This window comes from Rattus rattus, chromosome 9 (assembly GCF_011064425.1).
Source record: "Rattus rattus isolate New Zealand chromosome 9, Rrattus_CSIRO_v1, whole genome shotgun sequence".
NCBI classification, from domain to species: domain Eukaryota; kingdom Metazoa; phylum Chordata; class Mammalia; order Rodentia; family Muridae; genus Rattus; species Rattus rattus.
Genome location: NC_046162.1, coordinates 73,007,439 through 73,022,963, shown reverse-complemented (window position 1 = coordinate 73,022,963; position 15,525 = coordinate 73,007,439). Strand labels below are relative to the sequence as shown.

Here is a 15,525-nt window from a genome sequence, read left to right as displayed (position 1 = left end):
GAGCTAGAAAGGAGGGTATATTGCCCCACACCGTAAGTCAGAAATAAGAGAAGAAAAAGTACAAGTGTAAGGTACCTGCTTGTTTATGGTTTCCTAGGAGCCTGTTTCCCTCCTCTCCCCTCCCCCTCTCTTTTTGTGTGTGCACCATGTATATGCTCAGGAGTGCCACAGTGTATCTGTGGAAGTCAGAGGATTATTTGTATGGGGGTCACTTCTTGCCTACTACCATGTGGGTTTCAGGAATCAAACTCAGTTTATCAGGTTTGATGGCAAAACACCTTTTCCTGTTGAGCCAACCTGTGCTTCCATTTTAAAGCCTGACCTCTGATCCTTGTTTCATAGGTCTCTTGTTTTCTGTGAATATGCATCATACCCTTCCTAGATTACCAAATTTCTTTATAAATAAATAACATGTATTTATTTTGTGTGTGTGCTTTTGTGGGGGGCAGGACACATATGACAATGGTGGCATGTATGTAGAGGTTTAGAGCTCTGGCACTTGGCTCACCTTCCTCTTGTGGTTCTTAGAGCTCTAACTCAAGTGGTCAGTCTTGGCAGCAAATTAGCATCTCCAATCCCATGTTTGTTTGTTTGTCTGAAACACATTCTCATTTATTCATTGCTGGCCTGGATCTCTCCATATAGCTAAGAACATCCTTACACTCCTGTTTCTACCTCTCAAACTAGGATGCCACAACAAATGACCCTAATTTTTAAATTTTCAGTATTTTCTTCCTTTTTATGTTTTTTTTCTGGTAGCATATTGATCAAACTCTGATTCTCTTTAATCTTTTATCCCTTATTTGATAATTCCTTCTTTACTTTTTTCTTCTGCTCACTTTGTGAGCTTTCCAGCATAACTGAAATAGCTTGCTGTTCTGAAAGAATCTTTATTATGTTAATTACTATTTATTCTGTTAATGATTATTTAAAGCCATCTATATACAGATCTTGCTATTCACATCTTAAAAATATTTTCATACATTTGTATTTATGTATGATGGTTTGTATATTGTCCAAATCAGCTTACTTTGGTTTTTTTTGTGAGACCAGGCCTTGAACTTGATGTGATCTTCCTGCTTCACACTCCCTACAGCTGAATTTGGAGGCATGTGCCATCATACCTGGTTTAGCCTTGTGTGTGTATGTGTGTGTGTGTGAGAGAGAGAGAGAGATAGAGAGAGAGAATGTATGTATGTATGTATGTATGTATGTATGTATGTATGTATGTATTGACAGAATCTCACTATATAGCCCAGGCTGGCCTCATTCTTGTGATAAGAATTCTTAGAAACCCTTTAAAAACGCTTTTTAATGTATAATGCATGATAAATATTGAGCAAATGGTTACTGTTAATCATTAATAAAAATTCAGAAATAAATTAAACCCTAGGGTAGATTAAATAGCCCTTCCTGTCTTTTTCCACTGACCTTTTCATATTGATGACAATAACAGCCAGCATTTTTTTTCCATCTTTATTAAATTGGGTATTTCTTATTTACATTCCAAATGTTATTCCCTTTCCCGGTTTCCATGCCAACATCCCTCTAACCCCTCCCCCTCCCATTCTATATGGGTGTTCCCCTCCCAATCCTCCCCCATTACCGCCCTCCCCACAAGAACCCCGTTCACTGGGGTCCAGCCTTGGCAGGACCAAGGGCTTCCCCTTCCACTGGTGCCCTTACTATGCTATTCATTGCTACCTATGCAGTTGGAGCCCAGGGTCAGTCCATGTATGGTCTTTGGGTAGTGTCTTAGTCCCTGGAAGCTCTGGTAACAGCCAGCATTTTTAAAGCATTACTAAGTACCATGAAAAGTAATTTGTAGGGGATGGGGATTTACTCAGTGGTAGAGTGCTTGCCTAGCAAGCTCAAGGCCCTGGGTTCGGTCCCCAGCTCCGAAAAAAAGAAAAAGAAAAAAAAAAGAAAAAAGAAAAAAAGGAAAAGTAATTTGTAAGTTTTCTTCTATCTTCATGTCTCTCTGTCTATCTCAGTAATTCTCTAAAATGATGCTTTATTACCTCCATTTTGCAAATGAGGAAATTGAAATTTAAGGAAAATATGTGATTTAGGGATTCCTTAAACTCAGATGTTTCTGACTAAAAGTTCATATTTTTGACTGCTGTTTTCTAAGAAAGTTATTGTTTTTAAGAGTTGATTTTATGAGATTCCATGCTAAGGAATGCTATTGAGTTAAAATCTCAGTCCAGCTCTGGGTTCGGTCCCCAGCTCCAAAAAAAAAAAAAAAAAAAAAAAAAATCTCAGTCCAGGAAGCAGTGCCAAAAGAGCCACTCAGTTCAATTCTTGTCTTCATCTATGTCTGTAGTTGGAAGCATCATTGAAAAACATGACTGCTTCTAGTTTTATGCTTGTCCTCATAAAATTCAACTCATAACCCTACTGCACTTATATCAGCTGTCCTAGATTTCAGGCAAGAATGTCAAACTAGTCTCCTAGTATTTTGTTAGTACTAGGAGCACCAAATAACACTGAGAGTTAGTTAGCTTCCTGGAAGAAAACATTGTCAACTTGATAAACCAGCCCTAGTTTACTAAATGAGAATTAGTAAATTCTAATAATCCATTCCTCTCTCTCCTAGAGATTGAAAGTAGGGCCTTATACATGCTGGATAAGTACTGAAGTACTTCCTACCACTGAATACTTAATACTGATATTCCTAATACTTCCAATGGTAATGTGATACTAAAAACTTAATGCATGTTGGACATGATATATGGAGACAAATGAACCTGTGTGAAGCCAGCCTGGTCTACATAGCAAGTTCTAGTCCACTCAGGGCTACACGGTCTCCAAAGTGAAACAAAATCATCCCCCCTAGCCCCCCAAAAACCCATATAAGTGTTAAGCTTTTAATATTTTTACTGGATGCCTCTCAGACAACATTTATCTAATACTAACCTTATTATCTTATATTGATCCTGAATAATTGTTATAGTTAATATAATTATATATCATATTTAATAATATAGGGCAATTTATGTCTCACATTTAAACCAATTTAGTTACTATGCTTTAGAGGTAGGGGTGTGTGTGTGTGGGTGTGTGTGTGTGTGTGTGTGTGTGTGTGTGTGTGTTGTTGTTGTTGTTGTTGCTAGGGATTGAATCTAAAGCCCCGCACATGTATGCACCAGCCTCTTTGTTTTTGTTTTGTTTTTAATTTTTATTTTATGTGTATTGTGTTTATAGGCATAAATTTTTCAACCTACTTTATTAAGGATTCTACCTCTCCTCTAGTCCACCACCCATCCTTTCACCTGTGTGCTCCAGCAAAACATTATTTAATATAACTAACTGACTTTCCAAAGAGACTAGAAGTTTTCATTTCAGTGGTTTGCTTTCGTGTATGCCTGTGCATCTCTTGCTTGACTTGCTCCTGAAGGAGACCAGTAGAGGGTACTGACTTTCCTGGAGGGTTGTAGGCTATATGTAGGTGCTGGGAATCAAACCCAAGCCCTTATGAGAACAGCCATTGTTCTTAACACTGAGCCATCTCTCCAGCCCTTAAAAACATTTTTTTTTTTTTTTGCGACAGGGTCTTACTATGTTGTGGTGGATAGCCTAGAACTATGTAGACCAGGCTGGTCTTGAAGTCATAAAGATCCACCTGTCTCTCCTGCTGAGTGCTGGGATTAAAGGTGTATGCCACCGTGCCTGGCTTTTTTTTTTTTTTTTTTTGGTTATTGGATTAAAATCAATAAAACAAGCAAATTGTCTATAGGCCCCAACTGAGCTAATTTTCCTATAACATATTCTCTTTCTTTAAAGAGCCAGTAGAGGAAATTGCTAGAAAAAAAATCTAAAATAGTTGATGAAGAGCCTACTACTTTCTCACTTGTTATTTTATTGAAGGTTTCTAATCTTTTGAGTTTTAGGATTATGTGAGATACATCTTCCCCTCCACACTCCCCCCTTTTTAAAGATGGAGTCTTGCTGTGTTGTCCAGGATGGTCTCCAAGTTAAGAACCTCCTGCTTGAAGCCGCTTTAGTACTTGGGTTAAAGAGCCTGAGCCAGTGGAATTATGGGAAACTACTCCTTTTTTCCTTGCAGGTTTTAAATTTAATTTTACTTTTCTGAACAGTCAAAAATATCTTTATAGGTATCTCTCTCTGTGACTTTTCTATGTCTTTCCTACGTCTCTTCAGAGATGTTCTAGGAAGAGGTAAGAGGCAAGTGGAGTCAGAGAAGAGACCAGGTTCATGCTGTTTTCCTTCCTGTGGAGCATTAATATTATAAGGACAAGAATGAAGGGCAGAAGATGGGCACTCTCTTTGGGTAGAAGTTTTTGTGGGTTTTTGACTTGCTTTTTTACAAGGTGTGCCCTAAGTTCCTAAGTGAGTCATTTGGGGAGTGTGACAGTTTACCCTCATATTCTCTTCCAGATCAACCGATACACTTATTTTCAACCTTTAAATGTTAATTTGAATGGGCAAAGATCTCTGGGAGAATTTTAAAGCTTGAGGTTGGACTGGTTTGTGTTCTGAGTTTTGAACAGTTTATCTTCAGAGGGTGAGACCTCTAGTATTCCACAGTGTTTCAAGGAAAAGGAATTAAAATAAAGCCAGTGAGTTGAAGGTGACGAATTGTTCTGGTCAAGAGAGAGCTACTCTTTGACTTCCCTATCAGAAGTCAATCTGCCCGTAAAATTTGTAATTAAAGGCAGTGTTTAAAGGTTAGGCATGTAAAGACAACAGTGTTCCAAACAGCTCTCTGAGGTCCTTTAAGATGTCCTCTTTTACACATAGTGTTTTAAGAGTAAGTCTGGCTGAGTATATGGTTGCCAATCCAGTAAAAATCCCACTTACATTGCTAAGACAGGAGGATGTCGTGTTCTGGGCTAGCCTAAGCTACATTCATAGTGAGCTCCTTCCTTAACAAAAGGAAAGAAGGAAGGAAGGTCGGGGTTGGGGATTTAGCTCAGTGGTAGAGCGTTTGCCTAGCAAGTGCAAGGACCTGGGTTCGGTCCCCAGCTCCGAAAAAAACAAAAAAAAAAACAAAAAAAAGAAGGAAGGAAGGCAGGAAGGCAGGCAGGCAGGCAGGCTAGGTCTGGGGCCAATCCTGCCCGATTAGCTTGCTGAATTTATATTTTCATTCAGTAGCCAACTATATTGTGCCATGGTGCTGTTCTTTACTCCAGCTTTTCAGGTTTCTCATGGTTGAATTCTTCTAGTATTGAATAAACTATTTCCTCAGACCTAATCAGTGCATTTCCAGAAGTCTAGAGTACTATTATGAAAATATTAAAATTCAGATTGCTACAGCTTGACCTTAATTATCTTTTTAACACAATGCGACTGTGGTTACAGTGTCTGTCTTGACATTTGACATGATCTTGCTGTACTCCCTGGCTGCACTGCTTGCAGTGCTCCTCTGCCTCTGCCTCCACCTCTTAAGTTTGGGCATTTAGCTACACCTGCCTCAGGGACTGTCATTCTACTCCCTAGAATATTTATTAGTCGTATAATTTGTGGAAATAGTGTTTTATTGGTCTGTTTTGAAGTATCTTAGCCCACATGCTCTCTCTAAATGCAGATGAACAAGAGGCATTAGACTCAATCATGAAGGACCTGGTGGCCCTCCAGATGAGCCGACGTCCCCGGGTGTCTGGATATGAAACCATGAAGAACAAGGACACAGGTCACCCAAACAGGCAGGTATGTATGGCTCTGGTAGAGCTTGACTTAATTTATTGGGGAGGGTTTTTAAATGAGGACTATATGAGAAGCTAAGGCTACTCTAATGCTAGGCTCGAATGCTGTTGGTCCCTTTCACACTTCCATTAAATAGTAGCAGCCAGGTATGGATGGGTTCAGTAGCTGGAGTTCTTGGCATAGCATTTCATCTATAAAGAATAAGGATAATTTTTCCTTTATTATAGAGCCTATATTCATGTAATTCTTTTGCTTTTATGATTATTTGGCAGATCAGATTCATGATCTGTAACTTGTGAGGTCTTCTGTATACACAGGAAAAAAGAATTAATTTCACATTAGTTTATGTAAAGTATAATTAGGAAAGGAAATGTATTTATTAAGTATCACATAACATTTTAAGAGCAGTGCTGAATGTTTTTATTGTTGTTTCCCATCATTGGCTTGGGTATTTGAGATTGTCTTTTTATTGAGAGCCACGTGCTGCTATGGGACAACATTTCCTATTTTTGTTAACATTTAAATTTATGTGATGTTGAAATCATCTCATGTCTAGTATCACTTTTCATCCTGTTTCCTGGGTAAGTTGACCTTCAGAGAAGAGTGGATGGATAGGGCTCCACAAAGTCCAGTGGATGTCTAGTGCTCTGTGTAATGGCTGTAGTACCTAAGTATATATGCTTGATGAAAATTTGTCCAGGACATTCTCCCTGTGAGTATTCCTGTTAGCTAACCTCGTCTCATTTAGCGTTGTCTATCAGTTGTTCAGAGTTACAAAGAAATTATAAGACTTTAGAACTTTTGTTTTATCTGTGGTCTGCTAGATATACCCTCCCAGAGTATTTCCTGCCTTTAGGAATTCTAGTTCCCTGGGGGTTAGGGGAGTGTTTTTGTTCCATGTTAAAAAGATTAGTTTAGAAAACTGCCTCTTTTGTGATTATCTTACAGAACTGGGTGAAATAACAAATTAGAACTCATACTTTTCATACATTAATCTGTCTAATTGTGTGGTTTCCCCTGTGCTGTAACTTACTTGTATTCAAAGCCATTTTGGGAAGGAACATTTTACCAGAAGTGAGTCCCCTCCCCCATGACTTGAGTCTAATGACCTCACTTTCCTTCCTGTCTTCCTATGTGGAGTGTGCTTGCTAACACAGCTACAGTTAGCTGATCTTTTCCTAACGGACTGTTGGCATGGATAGCAGTTAATGGGTGAAGAGAAGGCCCTAAGGGACCACTCCAGGAAAAGGCCCAGAGAATTTCATAGGAATTCTGCTTAGAGCTTAAAAGCTATTACCTAAAAGTCTTGCTTTACAGAACAAAAACTGCCTGCTGCTATAGAGAGAAGTCAGTGGCTCTGGAGATTGTAGAATGGATTAAGTATCTGTTAGAAAGCAGTCATAACAAAAGCTAATGGCTCTTTGGCTCCACAGTGTTCTGAATAACACCAAACAGTTTTCTGTTGTGTGGAGGATACAAGTTATTAACCTCAGATTTTTTTTTTTTATTTTTAAAGAAAAAGCATAACGACAGCAGCTCAGCCCTTCTGAACAGCCCCACAGTAACCACAAGCTCATGTGCAGGGGCCAGTGAGTAAAAGAAAGTTTTGGTAAGGACCCAGATTACCTGTGAAAGCTGATATGTGCATTTAAACTTGCCCCTAGTGCTGAAAGAGGTCATTAGTTAGTGTGACTCAAATTTTATCTTGTAGGGACCATTTCTCACAGTAGTATTTATTACTCATCAGCAGCCTCCGTTAGTGCTGTCCAAAGGTTCTGTGCAGTCAGGAATGTTTCATTTCTGTGTTATCCCGTATGGTAGCCACTGACCACATGGAGCTGTTGAGCAACTGGATTTTCTCTTTTCTTTAATGTTAATTAAATTAAATTAAATAGCCATATGTGACTTGTAGCTATTGTATTGGACAAAACAACTTTACGACAGCATAAGGCCCTTTTTCTGGGGCTGGGGTTAGGATGAGGGAAAGATACTACATGCTTAGAAATGTATAGAGTCTTTGGCAATTCATGCCTTCCCCATACGTTATTAGTTTCTGCATTGTGATAAGCTTATTAATGAATCATCTTTAATATTGTATTCATGGGTGTGTGTGAGAAGCAGAAGAACTGACATGGCTGTTTAAAAATTTAAGCTTGGCCTGGAGGGAGATGGCTCACTAGTTAAGAGCGCTGACCACTCTTCCAGAGGTCTTGAGTTCAATTTCCAGCAACCACATGGTGGCTCACAACCATCTGTAATGGGATCTAATGCCCTCTTCTGGTGTGTCTGAAGACAGCTACAGTGTACTCACATACATGAGATAGATAGGTACATAGGTAGGTAGGTAGATAGATAGATACATAGATACTTTAAAATAAAATAAAAATGTAAGCTCAAGGATCAGAGATAGCTCAGTTGGTAGTGAGGGTCAGTTCCTAGCACAAAGGGGTGTTGTCAGTGTTTGATAGAAATTCAAGGTTTTATGCTAATATTTGGTAAAATGGCAATAAAAATATCAAGATACTTTTTTTTTTTTTAACAAACTCAAGATTGTAGAATGGTTTCTTTTAGGAAATGTAGACATTTCTGGAAAGTATTTAGCAAAATCTTGAAGACAACAAGTGTATTTCTAAAAAACCGAGTGAGATGGGGGTACAGGGGATGCACGGGAAGATGTGTTTATAGGTTAAGTGATGAAAAGAGCCTGACAATGTGAGTCATTTCACTTCTTAATACAGATCTTTACAATTTATGGAGTGAATCATCATTTATTATGATTCTTTTTGTTATAATAACTTAGGTTTGAGATAGTATAAAATGGTGTTTGGGTGTTTTGTTTGTGCGTTTTTATTATGTTTACTAGTGTGTTACTTGCATGTATGTCTGTGTACCACGTTTACCTAGTATACATTGCTGTTGGAACAGAAGGTGGGTCCTCTGGAAGCAGAGGTACAGATGCTTGTGAACCACTAGATGGTTGCTGGGAATTGAACCCTGGGTCCTCTGAAAGAGTAACCAGTGCTCTTAACTGCTGAGCCATCTCTCCAGCCCATAAAATAGTTTGTTCATTACCATTTTGTTTTCTTCCAGAGGTCTGTGTTTAAGAAAAGAGGGGCTGAAAATTAAAAACCTAATTTAAATAGCTGAAATACTAAATTGGACTAAGAAATGTTAAATTAGGATAAAGAGTTGAAGCTAAAGGTAATCAAATATTTTGGCTGGTGGGAGAAATTGTTTATTGAAGGATAGAACAGTGTTGGGAGAGCCCTTCAGTGTGAGAATGGCAGTAGTACCAAGTTGGGATTTTGACAGAATTTTTTATGTGTGAGGCCTGGAAGAACTAGAAAACCTAATTCAAATATCTGCTTGGCAGGACTTTAGACATCGGCTTCCCTAAATAAACAAGCTTCCTAACCAACTGAAAGAGAAGTAAATATGCATTCTAAGTAGTTATGGGAATTCATGGGCAGTGGTCTCAGCCATAAACATTTGTTAGGAGATAAGTTTGTTTTATTTTGTAATTTTCCTTCTATATGTTAGGTCTCTGGAAGCCAAGAGCATAGGCAGAGGTGGCGGACATCTTGGATGCATGACACATCCTGTGCATGGCTTTACAGTCTTTGCTACAGAGCCTCTCTTCAGCACGCATCAACCCACAGTTCACTATTAATGGTTGGTTGCTAGTTCTTTATGGAGCCAGCAGCTTACTGTAGTGAAAAGTACACCACCCAGCAGTCACAGGCTGTTTGTTAACCACCTGTTGACACAGAGTTTTATGACAGCAGTTAACAATGTCAGCGACTATAAACACATATATAAGCAACACTTGACGGTTTGTGTAGCTTTCACACAAAGATTTGGAGTACAGCCAGGAAATAAACAGACCTGTTGATTTCTAGTCACAAAAATTGTACTGAATGTAATTCAGATAGCTTTTGTGAACCTCAGTTTTTCCATTTGAATTAGAGACCTATTTAATGTGCATTGTTTCTACTTAAGAATTTTGCGGGGTTGGGGATTTAGCTCACTGGTAGAGCGCTTGCCTAGGAAGCGCAAGGCCCTGGGTTCGGTCCCCAGCTCCGAAAAAAAAGAACCAAAAAAAAAAAAAAGAATTTTGCAAGATCAGAGAATGTATTTTTCACATCATAAAATACATAAATGTAAAGTTGTAATAATTATATAATTTCTTCTATTTTTTAGCACTATGGATTTGAGCTTTGGAGAAGTCAATTTCTAAGCAGAACAGTGCATGTTGTTGTGGAACTAAAAGTCTTAAGCTTTTGCTCCCTTTATTGGCTTGTTGTTACTATCTAATTGATGGTCTTTTGCAAATTTCTGAATCTAGCCGAATTTCGGAAGATCAATTTGGAGGGAAAAACATAATCCTTATTTCTAAGAATTCTGTTTCTTAAATCTTACTAATCTTCTCCGTGCTTGCATAGATTCCAAGGTCAGGATCTGATTCTTCAGTGTCTTAGTCAGGGCTTCTATTCTGCACAAACATCATGACCAAGAAGCAAGCTGGGAAGGAAAGGGTTTGTTCAGCTTATACTTCCACATTGCTGTTCATCACCAAAGGAAGTCAGGACTGGAACTCAAGCAGGTCAGGAAGCAGGAGCTGATGCAGAGGCCATGGAGGGATGTTACTTACTGGCTTGCTCCCCCTGGCTTGCTCAGCTTGCTCTCTTAAAGAACCCAGACTACCAGGCCAGGGATGGCGCCACCCACAATGGGCTGAGTCCTTCCCCCTTGATCAACAGTTGAGAAAATGCCTTACAGCTGGGTCTCATGGAGGCATTTCCTCAACTGAGGCTCCTTTCTCTGTGATAACTCTAGCTTGTGTCAGGTTGACACACAAAATCAGCCAGTACATTTAGGTACTCACAGTGGTTATTTCTGGATGGGAAAGCTGTTTTCTTCATGGCTGGCACAAGCAGGGCAGGGCCTTAGTTTCCAGTTCCAGACTAGAGAATTCTAGGAGAGATTATCCTTACCAGGCCACATGCAGAGCTATAGGAGAATTTTTTTTTTTTTTTTTTTTTTTTTTTTTTAGGGGGCTGGGGACCAAACCCAGGGCCTTGCGCTTGCTAGCAAGTGCTCTACCACTGAGCTAAATCCCCAACCTATAGGAGAATTTTAATCCAGCACCATGGCTGCTCTGGCAAAGGTTCACATCCAAAGACCTTCTAGGTCTATGTGATCTGGCTAGAATGTAGACATTCCCTAATTACATACCTATGATCCCTAACAATGAAGGTAAGCTTAGTTTGTAGAAGGAAGCCACCATGTTTGGAATTGATGTCTAATTGAGGGGGCAGATAAAATGACGAATCAGAGAAAGATTTGATGAAATGAGTCAGAGATAGGATATGCCCAACACACATGAGAATAGCATAGGAAAGGGAGGCTACTTAAGAACAGAGAGAGAAAGAAAGGAAGAGGGAGAAAGAAAGAAAGGTGTGGTTTGGTGTGATGTGGATGTATGGCAATTGAGCCCATACAGTTTTACAGAGATGGGTTTCAGAGAGAACAAGCTAGACACAGGTGAAGACAGAACCAGAGAATGAGAAGGAGCCAGAAGATTAGAACATATTGCCAAAGTTAGTATGAGGCCAAGCAGAGCAATTCACTCAGAAGCTGGGAGAGCATGGATTGAATCAGTCAGCTTGGAAGATTAGACTGTACAGTGGCTAGAAGCTTCCAGACATAGGCCTGCAGATAGTTAGAACAGAGAAAGAAACATTCTTGGCTCAGCCAAAGCCACATATTCGCACAGCTTGGGTATGGCTCTCATTTCATCCCATCGTTTGAGTAAATAAAAGCATCATTTACACTGAGTAGCTGTTCCTGTGGTAGACACACTCATGACTCTTCAGAACTCCTTTTTTTTTGTTTTCAGATTGCTGATGAGGGCTGGCCAGCTTGAAGATAAGATACATGTGAGCCTAGAAGTGCTTCCATTAATTTCTTATGACTCACCACATTTATAAATAAAAAATTACTTTTCTTTCCCTTTTCATTTAATTTATTTACTATCTCTGGCAAAAGGACCCTGGTTCCAAATGTGTAAGGAACCACCCAATACACACAGCGAGAAGTTTGCTGTGATGGCATATGGCTTTAATTCCAGAACTAGAGAGGCAGAGGCAGTCAGATATCTGTGAGTTTCGGGTCAACCAGGGCTAAGTAGTAAGACCCTGGTGTAGACATATATTTTCACAACTTACCTTAATAAGGTTTAACCTCCCCTCTAGCCCACCACCTACCAGAGGTAGTGGAAAAGAAAGGTTATTAGGATATGGGAGAAGTGGACCTGTTTAAATAGTTCTTTGGGGCGATCCAATCTTCATTGTTCTCAGTTCAGTCCACTAGCAAACACCAAACACAAATCAACAGCTGCAGTCTGGTCCACTTGGCAGAAGCCACACACAAATCAGTAAGGCCAGTTCAATTCAGAAGAAAGCATGAGACTACCAGTGGGCCCTAGTATGCGGGAGCACCAAGAAGCCACAGGGATCTCATGAGAAGTTCTTTGGTGAGTTTCTCTCTATGAAGTCACCATCATCGAAGGTCAGCAACACAATGTATGCGAGTAGTCAGCCAAGACTAGCGAGGCAGAGCAAAGCGAACCAATGCTCAAACTTCGATTGTCTGTGGGATCTTACTTATATTCTCTCTAAACCTCACATGTCTGCTTTAGCAAACATTCTTTCACCTGTCTACCCTATCTCTAACCTACCTAACTCTCCAAAGAAACCAGAAATTTCCTCTTTACCCTGGTTTTGTGTTTGTTTTAAAGAGCAACTATAGGAAGAAGGGACAGTGTAGAATTAGAAGAATGGGTACAAGAGAAGATAACTGAGGGACAGTTGACGATGTTTACTTAATAAACTCTGAGTTTCTTCATTCTTAGAGCCTTTTTGGAGTTTCTGCATAAGTTTGGTATTATTGTCAGCTTTTTATATTGTCCTTGTTGGGTTTGAATCAACCTTGAGGCTTGCCCTGTCAACTCTACCTTTGGACCAAGGACTTGATTTGCTTGAACCTGAATTATATTTTGTTGTTTGTTGCTTTTGTGGTTTTTTGTTTGCTTATGTCTTAGTTAGAGTTTTATTGCTGTGAAGAAAAATCATGGCAACTCTTATAAAGGAAAACATTTAACTGGGGCTGGCTTATAGTTCAGAGGTTTAGTTCATTACTGTAATAGTGAGAAGCATGGTGTTATGAAGGCAGACATGGTGCTGGAGAGATAGCTGAGAGTTCTACATCTGGATCCAAAGGCAGCAGGAAGAGACAGTGGACCACTGGGCCTGGCTTGAGCTTTTGAAACCTCAAAGCCCAGCCCCTAACCCCCATGCCAGTTATACACTTCCTCCAACAAGGCCTCATCTCCAATAGTACCACTTCTTACGAGTTTGTAAGGGAGAGTTTTCATTCAGACCATCACAGCTTGTTTTTATTTTTTTGAAACAGAGCCTCATATAACCCAGGCTTGCTTTGAATTACTTCATAGCAGAGGACAACCTTGAACTTTAATCCTCCTGCCTGTATAGGCAGGTGCCACAACACTCAGCTTCATGTACTGGAGATCCAGCCCAAAGCCTGTGTATGCTAGTCAGCGTTCTACCTACTGAGCTGGACCCCAAGCCTGAGTATTTGTGTTGGATTTTTTTTTCCCCTAGTAGCTGGCACCTTTCCAGCCAGTTTAATATATGTCTGTAGTCAAGCTTCCTAAAGACACCCCCCTCAAAATGTGCCATGTTTTGTGTACCCCAGAACTCACGTAGTCTTACTGGGAAATGAGAAATACCCGGGAAAGAGAGTGGGAAGGAAGAAAAGGAAGATGGGCATGGGTCACATGCTTATAACCCCAGCATTCGTTCAGGAGAGATGGGAGGATCACTGCTTTATGTTAGTCTGATCTATATAGTGAGACCTTGTCTTGGGAAAAAAAATGAGGGTTGGGGGTGAGAAAGCTGAGAGGGAGGATTTGAGAGAGAAATGGTAGCTGGACTTGGCCGTGTGTCATGATATAGTACAGAGAGTGAGAGTGAGTACTGTCAGATGCTAGGAAAGTGAAAAGCATGAGCTTGGGGCTTAGCCTTTAGGATTTCAAGTAGAAGTGGCATTTGAACCAGATGTAAAGGATGTAAAAGTTTAGTTAACTGAAAATAAGGTGACAATTAGGAGAAGGGTAATTAAAGACCTAGGGGAAAGACTATGGCTTATTTGAGGAAACAAGGTACACTTTGGGCTGGCTGTAGAACAGGGTTCCTGGGGGAATGGGTTACATAGTATAGTTAGGTAAACTGAAGAAGCTTCAAATGATAGCAGAAAATTTAGAATTTCTTCTACAGGTCAGGGGCATCACTAATAATATTTTTGTAACAGGAAGGAACATGGTAAGAGAGGTAATTAGATGGTTGGGAAAATGTAGAATGAGTATGATAAATAGTAGGACATAAAAGAATAGAGAGGACCTGAGAAGTGTAGAAATGGCTTTTAAGAATCCAGAGTTAGCTGGGTTCGGTCCCCAGCCCCGAAAAAAAGAAAAAAGAAAAAAAAAAGAATCCAGAGTTAGGACTGGAGAGATGGCTCAGCAGTTAAGAGCACTGACTGCTCTTCCAGAGGTCCTGAGTTCAATTCCCAGCACCCACATGGTAGCTCACAACCATCTCTAATGAGATCTGATGCCTTCTTCTGGGGTGTCTGAAGACAGCTACAGTGTACTCATATGCATAAAATAAATAAAAAAATTAAAAAAAAATCTAGAGTTATCAGGGCATGATGGCACTTATGTTAATGCAACACTCAAGGGCAGCACAGGTAGATCTCTGTGAGTTCAGGGCCAGTCTGGTCTACAGAGTGAGATAGAGACAAAAACCAAAAATCCCCCAAAACAAAATGAACAATTAAAGAATGCAGGGCTAAGGGGAAAGGGTCTCAACAATGGGATACCAGGAAGAATGGGGAGCAGAGTTTCATGCTAAAGGCATTTAAGAGGAGAATAAGGGGGAAGGAAGGAAAGGTTCACGATCTTAGAGATCGAGGTGTATGTAGGTGAGTATTCTTTTATCTCTTGGATTGATTTATTATTTTATGTGTTTGTTTGTTTTAACTATGTATATGAGCCAGATGCATGCCTGGTACCAGAAGATATCAGGAAAGGCCATCAGGTCTTCTGGGATTGGAGTTCGTTACAGAAGGTTGTAAGGTACCATATGGGTATTGGGACCTGAACCTGAGTCTTCTAGTAGAGCAGCCAGCGCTCTTATCCACTGAACCATCTCTTCAGACTTTCTAAAACAGTTTTATTTATGAGCAGAAGAGGATGTCAGATTCCCTGGAGCTGGAATTAAATGTAGTCGGGAGTCCATGGGTGCTGGGGACTGATCTCTAGGCTACTTGAAGAGCAACACATGCTCTTACCATTAAGCCATTTGCCCCTCACATCTTGATATAATGACACAGAAGAGCAATGTGGCTAGAGGTAGCATGTGTGAAACCTGGGGTTTTACCCTTAGAAGAGAAACAAAAAGAAATAATGACACTGAGAAGGGAGACTAGTTTAAGAGAGTAGTTGATACAGACGCATAGGTAAGTTAACAGATTACAAGGGAGGGAAAGTGAGAATATGCACATTTGTACTGTGTGTGATTTGATTTTTGCAGGTTTTCACTTCCCCATCTACAGTTTTGAAAAACCTAAAAATTCTGTAAAACTAAAAATTTTAGGGTGTTTTTATTGCTGTTACTTAAATTTTATTTATTTTTATATGTAGGGGTATTTTGCCCACCTGTCTGTGTGCAATGTATGTGACTGATACCTGATATAATGAGGTTACTGATGGTTGTG

At 39.8% G+C, this 15,525-nt stretch overlaps 1 protein-coding gene across 1 annotated transcript in view; it reads left to right on the top strand.

Moving 5' to 3' along the window:
- The window catches only part of Map3k3 (mitogen-activated protein kinase kinase kinase 3), a 67,839-nt gene that overhangs the window by 6,376 nt on the left and 45,938 nt on the right, over positions 1-15,525 (top strand). The window contains exon 2 of the mRNA XM_032914281.1: positions 5,552-5,673. Coding sequence (XP_032770172.1) covers positions 5,552-5,673 — 122 coding nt within the window. The remainder of the gene's footprint in view (positions 1-5,551; positions 5,674-15,525) is intronic.